We start from the raw sequence: 12,756 nt of genomic DNA on the forward strand, positions 1-12,756 counted from the left end.
TTGCAAGCTAGAAGCTTTGTGCCCATGATAAATTTATGCTCAGCTGAGTAATTACAGCAAGATGTCATCATACGAATCAAGCGGTGATGATACCTCTCAGTATGAGCATTCACATGGGGAAGAAGGAAATGCAATGTCTGATCTTGGACAAGGCTCACAGCATGGACAACAAGCTGAAAATAATGTTGTTGGTCAAGATGCAAGGCCTTCAAGGTAAAATGATGTTGATGACCAACAAGGGGAAGAGGAATTTGATTATCAGTTTAAAAATCAAATGAGGACAGTAGCAAGTCTCTTTGTTGAATTGGCAAAGGATTCTCAATTCACTTGATTTTTAAATGCTCCAATGAAGGATAGCAAGGGCAAAAAAAAGAAATCATCTTCTACATCTTTGGAACAACAAGATGCACTAAAGAAAATGCCAAAGCCTTTCTCATGAAGCTTCCAACGATGCTAATGAAAAAAAACAGTTGGTACCAATGGGGCAAGGTATGCAAATCCAAGGCCATCATGGAAGTGCGAATCCAATGGATTTTGGACAACTAGGCATGCATGCAATGATGGGGCACCATGATACTTTGGTGGAAGTACTATTTTTCATACAATGGTTGGCTGGGGACTGCATAAGGGAATGTATGGCACAACTCCTTACGATATGTAGCAACCTATGCATGGTGTGCAAGGCCCAATGTATTCGGATATGACTGGTAACATGCATAACCCTATGTACGACAGTATTTGTTTGATGCCTGGGACACAAAGTAGCATGTTGGATAATGCATCTACATCCCCAAATGCTTATGGGGCTCAAGGAAGGAGTGATGAGGATTAGCAGCTAAGAAACACGTTTCTTTGAATTTGAAACTTATGAAATGTTCCTTAAAGTACAAAACGTTTCTTAGAGTAAAAAACGTAGACGTTTTTATTTTTTTATGTTTTTTTGGTGAGTTGGGACCCAAAACATGGTTTTTTTTACAAAAACTATCGGGCAATGTTAAACATCATGATGAGATGTGTAATAACTCGTGAGGGCTCAAGATTTTAGATAAGAGACTGATTTTTTTGTGAATTTGTTTAGTTATTGAACTTTGTCAATCTAGTATCTATTCTTATATTGAGATTTGAATATTATACGACCTTAGTCTCGTTTATAAGTTATTTATAATATATTACGATTCATTCTCGACTTTGACATTTTGTCAGTTTGTTTTGAAATGAGAATCATGATGTTGAAACTTGACTCAATCCATATTATAGATAGGCTATTTACATGTTAATTTCAATTTTCTGTGTATAATATGTATGAATCATAATGCTTGAGTTCTAAACCATAGTATAGCTTGTCCAAAAACTAACTTTGATATAAGTGACAAGTCAATAATGGATCATGGATATCATATATGTAACGTATAATGTATTATTCTCAATTGACTCTATTATCACTCAAGCTCAATTAGCCATTCTTTGTTTCAGAGAGAGTTCCATAGAGGTTTAGAACCTCTTTCCCCAATCAAAACTATTAAAAATCCCAATATAAAAAAACCCGCATTTCTTATTTTACCCCCTCTTGAAAGAAACTTACGAAACACGTTTCTGACGTTTCGTTTCTGAAGTTTTTGGCTGCTATGATAATCATGGAAATGCTTCTTTTGGTCTTGGTCATGATGAAAATACAGCAAATGCATCCTTTTTGTAGTAGCTAGTATATGACAACTTGACTCCCAAAAGGGCCAACAAAAGATTATGATAAGGGTGGAAAAGGGGTAAAGTTTGAGTCCTTCAATGCATAAAATAGGCTGAAAGCCTTCACTTTTATTTAGTAATTTGATGCAACCTATTTGGGGAGGAACTTCACTGAACCCTCTAATATTCGGAAGGCAACCACTTTCTTGAAGGGGAATGCATTGCAATGGTGGTCCACACTCTTAATGTAAGGTATAGCCCCCCAATATGGGTACGATACAAGCAAATGTTTGCATTGAATTGGTTGACTAGTATATTTAAGGTGGACATCATGACAGCTTGGAATAAGCTAGATGCAAAAGAATGCAAGAACTTGGAGTAATATAATAATACCCACGAGGCAAACACTGAATGAAGTACGAGCTACCAAGCAAGGAACAAGGATTGAAAACCTGCCCATAGTCTTCTAAAGCTCCAAGAAGACATGTGGATGTGCCTAAAGGTATCCATAGAATCTGATATGATGAGCATTAGCAATGTTAGAAATTATCCGTAAGGATTATCTTGGTTGCGATAGTCCTAAAGAATATTACTCGATACATTCCTAATGAATGTTGGAAATGGAGAGAGAGAGAGAGAGAGAGAGAGTGTGTGTGTGTGTGTATGTGTGTGTGTGTGTGTGAACACAAGACAATGAGCAAGAGTGGGCAACAGTCCCACACTCAAAAGATGCAAGTATTAAAATGATAGAATGAAAGTACAATAGGTCTTAAGTAAGTAAGACCTATCCGTAACTCAACTCAAGTTAATTTAACTCTAGAGTCTAGTATCACTACTTTTAAAGTTCTAGACACACTACTTTGAAACTTTAATAAGTATCCACACCACACAAATTACACTAGGCACAACCCAAATTGGCATCTAACATCCCCCCCCCCCCCCCCCCTACAGTGCCAATGTGATAAAAGTACAAGGATCATGAATCACCAAAGGGTAATAAGTTCAAGAACTTGCATAAAGCCTCAAACTTCTCACATAGTAAAGCCTTGGTGAAAATGTCTACAACATTTTCTTGTGTGGGAACATACGTCAAGCTAACCTATGGAGGACATGAGAGAGAAAGAGTATGTGTGTGTGTGTGTGTGTGTGTGTGTGTGTGTGTGTGTGTGTCACATTGACAACTTAAATACCCCAAGTGATCAATGGGTGACATTGGCAAAAGTTGCATGAGTTATGCTAGACAAGTACTTATGGGTGCCTAGTGTCAATTTAGGTCTACGCCATTTATTGGGCCATTAAAATGTCCACTGATGATACTCAAGAACTAGACATTACTTAATACATTAATGCTAGTCCAAGGCCAATTAATGTTAGGATAATTGAATGTCCCATGGGAGTTAGCACATTAATTGTGAATGAGCACTAGCTAGTTTTTGGGTAAGGTCAAAGAAATAATTAATAATTTTTTTACAAATAACTTTTGAAAATTAATTAATTAATTAACTTTAGATATTACAATTATAAGACTACCAAGTGACAAAAGAGACTACCACTTATCAAAATTACCCATGCAAGCTGAGAGAAGGTTTTTGGGGCCTCGTTGATCGACCCCACGAAAAGGATAAAGAGTATCAAGAAACAATCTATTTTCCAAATACTCTTGAAGTGACCTAAGTTTTAGCACATTTTTATACAATGAACTAGAGATTACTCATTGGGTGATTCCAACATTCAAAGGCTAAGGTAGGAAGGAGTTGCCACCGCATGAGCTCTAAGACAAGCAAGAGCTGATCACATAGCGTAAGATGAGGGCAGCAAGGTTCCTTCTCCACCTCAATGAGAGGTCGCAACACAAGAGGACGACTCGCAATCGCACTCTTGTTTTACCCCCCTTTTGAAGTTGTTGGCACCATCAGAATTACCATCAGAGCATTCGGTCAAAAGATACTCCTTTCACTTGATTTTCTCTCTCATCCTCTATCATTCCCTCAACAATTCTCAACCATTTCCAGCTTTGGATGAAGAGCAATTGAAGAAATTGCTGCTGAAACCCTAATTTATAGCATCAATTAAAGGTTTCCACAACCACCTCGAGATCCATACCCAATTACTAAAGACATCATACTTGGTGTAGTAGTTGAATGCAAGAAATTTGTAATTGATCCAAGAGGTAGCCCATTCTCGATTCATTGTGGCTACATGCAAGAGATTGAAGACCCAATTCTACCTAGATCATAGTACAATCAAGGGGAAAATTGATTATATGAAGTGATGGTCATTCTTGATGGCAACTGTATTGAATGTTGAAGAAGATAAGCCTATGTCTCAATGTACTTCAACTTTCTAGTAATACAAGATAAAGAAATACCGCAAGGGGCCAGTTGTTGTTGGGGCCAATCCATTGTCGACTCTCCAAGATTAAGTAATAAAGTTTGCATTTTCAGACTTGTGTATTTATTGCTTGCTGAAATTTGTGGTGAATCAAGTCATTCATCACCCTTGCCAAGAAGGAAGGCTCATTTCATGGTTCCATTGCTAGGATACATCAACTCCCTTGAGTATGTGTCCAAGAGAGAATTTGCATTCTTGTAGAAGTTGTGATCAGCTGAGTGCATTATAGCAAGCATGTCATCATACACTAGTTCAAGTCATTGTGATGTTCCACAATCTGAAGGTACACAAACCAATAGGGAAAATGCGATGTCTAATCTTGAAACAACCTCGCAACAACAAGGAGAGAATGTGGTTTTAGACCAAGAAGCAGGTCCATTAAGGTCACAAAATGTTGATAACCAGCAAGGAGATGAAGAATATGATGACTAGTTTTAAGGCTCAATTGAGGACAATAACTGTTATCTTTGCCCAATTAGCCAAGGATCCTCAATTCATGTGTTTCTTTAACTCCTCAAAGAAGGACAGCAAGGTCAAGAAGAAATTATCATCCTCTAGAGCTCCTAGGAAATGAAAATCTCACAAAGAAGAGCCGTCACAGCCTTAGAATGCACCAAATGTTGGTGATGAAAAAAAGTAACTCGTGCCAATGGAGCAAGATAGGCAACGTAAGGCCAGCTTCGTAGTGCCAATCTGTTGGTTTTTGAACAGCAAGCACGCATGTTAATATGGGTTATCTAGGATACTTTGGTGGTGGATCTATCTTTCATGTGATGGCTAGTCAAGGGCCGCATATTAGGATGTATGGTATAAATCCATAGGGTATACAACAACCAATGCATGGAATGCAAAACCCAACAACATATCGGCATATGGCAAGTAGAATACAAAAACCCATGCATAGCAATGTTGGCAAGAATGCCTTTGGCACAATCTGGCATATATGGTGATATATCTACGCCCCCTGGTGAAACCAACCTTCCTCCTCGAATACGGTGGCGATAACCTGATTTAACAGTAATTATAGCAAGTAATTAATTCACATAAATTGAAATGCACACTTTACCTCTTATTTCTTGGACAATGGACAACCTATTGGCCCAAAACTAGCACCCCTTTCAGTATTTCTATATCTTTTATTGTAAATGGATGGAGTATAACTGAGATTCACTGATCTTCTCCGCTAATCCAAGTGCTACTTGCTGTCATTAATGGCCTCTTGAATCTCCTTGAAATTCTTCTTTCAGTTGCTTGAATTCAAGTCCGAGGCCTTCAATCCTAAGTATGCATCCCGAGGTAGCTGTCAAAACCCTATTTAACGTTGCCTCCTTGATCAAGAGAGTCCCAACCTGCAATCACCTTCAATCTAGGAGCCCAAAATGGCCATCACCAGCCCCAAACTGCTGTCACGAGCCTATTTTGGCCCTTCTAGGACTGTCGCATACTGTTGTCCCATACTGCCATAGGTCTTCAAACAACTATTTCCGACATCTAAGCAAGTCTCCAATGCTGTAGAACATTTCAGCAACCTCTTCTCCCTCTTCAATAGTATCCTTCTCTCTCACAATGGCTAGAATAGAATTCTACCACCCCCCAAAAACGTTTTTCCCACTTGCATGGGTAAATTTTGCCAAATGGCACCCTTCTAATCCATCCCATTTTCCAGTATTATATGAGGCAAATCACAAGGGAAGATTTGGACATGATGAGGAGAATAGAGGATGATTTACAATTATTCCGCCATCGTTCTCTTCGTTTTGGTTGACCCAGGGCAACACAGGGCTAGGCTCCAAGAGACACAGCTTCAGCCCATCTCGTGGTGGGAGAAATACGGCAATTGTGCTCCTACTTTGGTATGTATAATGTGACTTTCGATAATCTATTAGATTGTGCAATCTATTGCCTAGTTAAATATTGACTTTGTCTAAGTTCAAATCACAAGTAATCAAACTTCAATCTCTTGAATTTGAACAAAAATGCATTGTCATTTGTGTCCTCCTGTAAGATTGTAGTTCAAGGTCTGCTGAGAGGAATTGGAGCACATAGACCCTCTTCCACACACAAAAAAGAAACAAGCTTACAACAGCCTAGTTGGAGCATTTAGTGTTTTGTCATTGCAACCTTCAACTACTTAAGGGACAGCTTTGTCCCCCGAAGCCTTCACAGGTGATAGTTTGTAACTTATTTAACCTTGAAGCTTGGATTGTGTGAACTTGTTACTTTGAAGTACATACAACAATAAAGGACTCATCATAGTACATACAACAATGGCAATCAAATAGGACCACAGATACCTAAGCATTGGGCGATCAATCCACCACCAAGGTGCCTCAAAAAGACATTGATGTTGATAGCAAGCATACCAATCCCTAACTACAAAAAGTGGAAATAGCAAGATCTCCATGCCGGTCACTAATGCCTTGCAAAGCATAAGTGATCATAGATTTCTTGCCTCCATCAAAAAACGGCCCATCATGATCTTGGAAGTCAAACCAGCTCCAAGATTTCAAACAACTAGACTTCATCAATGTATGTGGGAAGCTGCAAGCTAGGTCCAATGCACCTATATATAAATGAGGGTAGGATGCCCCACCACCACCAACCTCTCACACTCCCTCTCTGGCATTGGAGTGTTGTGAGGGACGTCAACACCATTAGGGCTAGAAAGCAACATAGGAGGCCCTAATGGCCTTTGCCTTCACCGCAAAAGAGGAGGCCTTTGCAGCCTTCACCTTCGTTGGAGAGTTTGAGTTGAAGTTTGAATCTGAAGATAATGATGTCTTATCAAAAGAGTCCTTATCACTCTTCTTCTTCGTCTTCTTCTCCTATGCTACTAGTTACTTACAATCCTTACAAAGATGCCCCTTTTTGCCACAATGGTAACACTGACCTTTCATCTTCCGCTTGTCACCCCTCTCTCAAGTTGCAAAAGCATCTTGCTTACCACCATACCAAGATGGCAACCTCCCTTGCAAATGCAAAAAAATTGCTCACAAATAAATTTAACTTTTACCACTAATTAACAATATACTGCCACAATACTATGCATTTTGTTAGAAAGAGTCATTATCTTTACCAAAAGGTCCAAAGAAGTTCCAAAGGCAAAATACAAGTTTATCATTTTCTCGAAATTATTGCCTAACTTAGCAGTCAGCAAGACCAATTGATATAGGAAACCACTTTTTTATCTAACAGCAAGTAAAAACTCATGTAGCATGTCCATCAGTATCTCCCATTCAAACAACTTTACTACCCAAAGATTCCACCTTAAAAGCATTGCACATCTATTTACTCACAACTGAGCAAAGCTAAATTTACCAAAAGTAAGCTAACCTTCATTCTCCTTGTGACCATGATTTGAGCTCATTTGTTCTTGCCTAGTTGCACTAGCTCCTTGCGAAGCTCGCCGTTCCGCTAACACCTTCCATAGAGAAATAAACCATAAATTAAAACAACAAATAAATCTCTAGCCTAACAAGAATCTGACCAACTTGCAGTATCTTTTAAACTTTCTCCTTTTGAGTAAATACTCTTTTCACATAACCCTTTTTTTTTTGCCATTGCATTGTAAGGTGCACTTCTTTAGATAATAAGCATACAGAACTCTTGAATGGCAACTCACAGCATATACACATTTGTTAGCAAAGTATATTTGGAATGAAGGCCCATGCATCTGGATGCTTCAAAAACATGGTAAGATATGATTTCAAGGAAGTGCCCCAAAAAAAAAAGCATAAAGGTAGAAACTTGCCTTTCTTAAATTTAGCAAATAGGAATATATTCCTGTGCTAAGGGTGATGATAGTTGATAGTAATACAATGGAAAAGATAAACAGATCCCACTACCTACATGGATGGGTAACGACTGTGAGACAACTCCATACAATTCCAACCAACTCTCATTCCCCATGACTACCCTAGGCATGTATCATCACTTTGAAAAGCTAAGAATTCTCATCATTTTCAAGGCCATGTCACCAAATGTATAAGCGTGGTCCCATGGCAAGGGGTGTGAGCACTGGCCAAGAGGTCTACTTTTGAAACCCCTAAATAAAACAATAGACAATATCATGTTGCGGCGATACAAAAGATACCTGAAAAACTTCTAAAGCTGTTATTAAACTGTGCAAGTCTCAGGAGGAAATGTTCCATCTGTTCCAAATTGTGGCACATAGCCTCCATGTAGTTTTGAGGTGTCAATACATGGAAGAGAGTGATCTGGCTAGGACACGAGGTTGGCCATGTAGACAATTACAGTTCATGAAGAAACAGATGCAGAGCAGATTGGGCGATAAATGGTATCTATCATTTATCCAACTGTGCACTGAGATACATGTAAGTGTCTGATCTGTCTAGGACACAATGTTGGTCATGTTGACAACTACAGCTCCAAAAGAAAAAGATGCAAACTAGATTGGCAATACATGGTACCTATCATTTATCCAAGTGCACCGAGACACCATCTAATCTCTTGAAACTGTAAGAAACTTCTGAAAGCCCTTGCACTCCTGTGTCCAAGGTCGCATTTGGGGAGACAACAACAACTGAAATTCAATCACACTGCCACTTGGTGGAAACTAAAATTTCGATGCTGACAGACTCCCACCTAGAGTGATAAAAATTTGCTGGAAGAATGGAGAAACCCCAAGTCAGACTTATACTAAGGTGGGATGTGAGAGAACATGGCCTGGTCCTCTGCACTCCCAACTGGAACCAGTTGACATGCTGATAAAAAGGACCATGGTTGCTTATCTCTAAAAACTGGTACAATTGGAGGGAGCTACCTCAACCAACAAGTTCTGCTGAGCCCAAAGCAGCACCTGCCCTTGCCGACAAAAGATGTAACCAATCTGAGACTCCTGAGTGAGAGATTGCTCCACCATGGCAGAACATGCATCAAGTTCTTGGTCCGTGAGAATGTTGAATTCCTTGCAAAACTACACATGTCCAGACTCCAGAAAAAAAACATGACCCAAACCTACTCTTCTGCCAAGCAAAAATCAAGCTCTCAGGCCGTAAACTAGTTTAAGAGATTCTGAAGGTGATGGAGACAAGAGTGGGGGAAGCCATCACATATCTACCCAGTAGAGAACCCACGAGTGTGAGCATGGCAGAAACACACATGATGACTAACAAGAGGGCTGGAACTGAAAAGAAAGGCTGAATCTGCTGCAAAAGAAGCAATCTGAAGGGCCAAGAATGAAACCAGAAACAGAGGGGCTGCCGGTCAGAGGAGAAAAACACAACAGTTCTACCCTGACCTGAAGGTACTGTGCAGGCAGAATCTGACACAAAAGACTCTGAAGCTGAGCAGCACAGGCTGTGAATGGCAAAATGACAGCTGTTCTGAGGCTGAAAAGCATGGACTGATGCTGGAAAGGTGGCTGCTTCATAAAATGTAATAGTTTCAGAAAGTGTGCCAGCTGGATTATTTAAGATCTTAGCCACACCCGCTGTTAGAAGAGCAGATTGACTGCTTGAAATGATTCAACAGACTGTCAAGACTCCAAACGAGGGTAAAAGTCAAGAAAACACATGGGACATATATTAGAAAATAGAGAAAAAAATCCAAGAGCCACCCCTGCCGTTGAAAGAGCAGGTGCTTATTAATACACAAGACAATCAGTATGAGACAATCAAGAAAAATCCAAGAAGAATGTCACACCAGAGAAGCTCTACACAGTCACTCTGCGTGGATTGAAAAATAAAGTTTGAAAATCGAGAATACAGGTTGAGACTTGCAAATCATGAGGGCATGTTGAGGAAGCTTGCAAATAACCCATCAAATGTAAAAGAGATGTCAGAAACTAACCCTTTATCATTCAACTTCCTTCAAACCTTTTTAAAAATGCTGCCATGAACTGTGTGGACAGGAAATTTTTATGTTTCTTTTGTTAAAAAAAGACTCATTTATTATATGTTAACTCCTAATGTGAATCGCCCTCAACACACATGCCAAATGTAAAACAGAACATCCCATACTTGCATAGCACGTTCATGACTTGCAAGACCAAAGCAATTTTGACCATAATAAATCCAGATTTATTTCATGTCAATGACCAAACCTCTATGCCCATACACAATGGTAATTCTGCTTGTTTCTCGGATTCCACGTCAGATAATGTAGCTTGTTGATCATGATGAGACATGGATGCTTGATGATCACGGTGGACCGAGTAGCCAACACATGCATACTTGAAATCAAGTAAAGCCTTTCCATCTCTGGTTGCATCTTGCTCAGACTTCCCGGCTATGTAACTTTGCACTGCAAGCATCGCACAAATGGCACAAGTGCTCTTCGTGTTACCACAAAATAACACCCAGCTATTGAATAAACATGCATATTTCAACAAAGCCAAATGGCAAAAACACAAATATCGGTAATAATCAAAACAAGCAAACAAAATCAAAACACACAAAGTACCTCACTAAAGAAGAATGCTGAAAACTTGCAAATTCAAAGTTGATATCCAGCATAAATCTTCAAGTATTTAAGGGACAATGAAGAAAGAACCTGTGTATTATTTTGCAAAGACAAAGACACAATTAAGGGTTTCACACTACTCTTGCATTAGTGACCCCTCCTACCTAAGATGTTGATCTATATTGTGGGGAACATGCATGGCAGCCCCTCCTTGCTGTAAACCTTGTGTTTTTGCCAACCTCCCTCGTCATGGGATGTCCTACTCAGTCCCTCAAGCCCTCTTTCTCCATCTCAGGCAATGTCCTACTCGGTCCCTCGAAGCCTTCATGGTGTCCTACTTCCTGGATCAGATTGGAGCTTGTTGGCCCTTCTTTTTGCGTTTTGTACTTGAGGCATCTAAAGGCTAACCAACCTGTGTTGCATGAGCATCTACTATTTTATACACTTATGGAAAATTTACATACCTAGAGTGGCATCCATCATCTTGTATAAGTATCACTCACTTATATCACATGACACAGCAAACACAATAAAACCCCATGAAGTACCTCACTAAAAGGAGAGTGATTAAAATGCATGCCCCACTATATTATCCACTTTGGTACATTCTCACACCAAGAGTGTCATCCTATCACCTATCAGACTGGCATAAGAAGAATGAATACCAGAAAAAGACAAGGACGTTCAAGAGCAAAGATGAAAGCAAATGAAGAAATCTAACTAATGATGCAGAAGGCTAATGCAAAAGGAAAGACCCTGCACAATCTACAGCATGTAGCTTGTGCACTGAGGGTGCTGGGAGTGAGAAGGGCTGAGACTAAACTGACCTTAATACTTAGTATAATTGGACAAAGATCCTAAAGTCCCTTACTGACTTGGTCTACAGCTCACAACCAAGAGATGACCAACTCTTTGAGAACACATCCCATCACAGCTCTCACATGAGAGCACTAATAGCACAAACACCTTTAAAGTAGTTCTTTGTAACACATGACCATTAACAGCCATCTTGGATCATGGATGTGCCAGAACTCTGAATGAGTGAAATTAGGAGGAAGAAGGCATGGAAAGAGCCTTTGTTAAGATGTCCACCAAATCATCCATTGTAGGACAATACTCCAATTCTAGCTTGTGATCCAAGTTCCATTTAGACATAATGGTACTCAACCTAGATGTGCTTCATGTGAGCATGAAACACACAATTATTGGCTATGGCCAAGGTTATCCGAACTGTCACAATGAAGACATGTCAACTATTCCTATGAGAAGCCGATTTGGGGTAAGACCTGCCTCATCTTGGCCTGCTAAACAAGCAGCTGTGTACTCAGCCTTTGTAGAGGAAGGAGGAAAAGTAGGCTGCCGCTTGCTACTCCCAAGCAAGAGCACCTAATCTCACGGTAAAATAAAAATCACAGCAGGTCTAGGTCACCTGCTCCATCCAACCTGTCAATGAAACCCCTCTCCATTCATGATCTCATGTGTTGGAATGCCTTGCAAGAACCACAAAAGCTGTAAAATGGCCTGCCAACAGGCTGAAGTGTTAGCATTCATTAGTAAGAGTATGACAGGGACATGTGGAGTTCTTACATAATCATGTCTACCTCCATTCTCACTTAGATGCATTCCCTGCCATCCTCTGATCATGGTAGCATTCATGATGCATTGCAATGCATTTTACACCAGAATTAGGGCTCCATTTGCTGGTAGGACCTAGCAGCAGCAAGTTGACCCATCCTTCAGGCAATCAGCTTTTTTTTTTTTTTTGGGAGTAGGGCAACCGGTTTGGAGGAGGATCTGCTATTTACAGCAGCCTTTTGCATGTTGTTGCAGTCATTCCAGCACACTCTGCCCTCGTCTTCGTCTTGCAACACTTGACAGGCCATTTCCAGCCAGTAAGAGACCCTCCAAGAGTTGGTGACATGCCTTGAAGAGACTACAGCAATAGGTGACAACAATTTGAGCATTGTTTCAGCCAAACAAACATCATATTCAGTGTGTTCGATCAATGAAAACAGCTTTCATGGCTGTCTAGACAAGAAAGTAACTAATTTCTTCCATTTTCTTGCAATGGAAGTCTAGATTTTCTCTCTATTCAGCACTCTCTCTCATTCTCCAGCCATTTTCTAGCCTTGCTCCAAAGATCTCATCACTCTAATCCCTAGCTAAGAAATTGTATTTTTCTCTACTATTGTAAACCCTAATTTATAGCAAAAAGTAGGGTTTGATAGCAACCTCGAGAAGCATGCCAGAAGATTGAAG

General features: G+C 39.9%; 1 protein-coding gene across 1 annotated transcript in view; it reads right to left on the reverse strand.

Annotated features, from left to right (window-relative positions):
- The window catches only part of LOC148039847 (altered inheritance of mitochondria protein), a 77,985-nt gene that overhangs the window by 22,381 nt on the left and 42,848 nt on the right, over positions 1–12,756 (reverse strand). Inside the window, exons 2-3 of the mRNA XM_087694556.1 lie at positions 10,139–10,338; positions 7,408–7,495 (exon numbers count right to left, since the gene is read on the reverse strand). Of these exons, the coding sequence (XP_087550682.1) occupies positions 7,408–7,495; positions 10,139–10,338 (288 nt within the window). The remainder of the gene's footprint in view (positions 1–7,407; positions 7,496–10,138; positions 10,339–12,756) is intronic.

The sequence above is a fragment of the Lygodium microphyllum genome, chromosome 2, assembly GCF_053477565.2.
Source record: "Lygodium microphyllum isolate KBCC chromosome 2, Lygodium_microphyllum_v1.1.10, whole genome shotgun sequence".
NCBI classification, from domain to species: domain Eukaryota; kingdom Viridiplantae; phylum Streptophyta; class Polypodiopsida; order Schizaeales; family Lygodiaceae; genus Lygodium; species Lygodium microphyllum.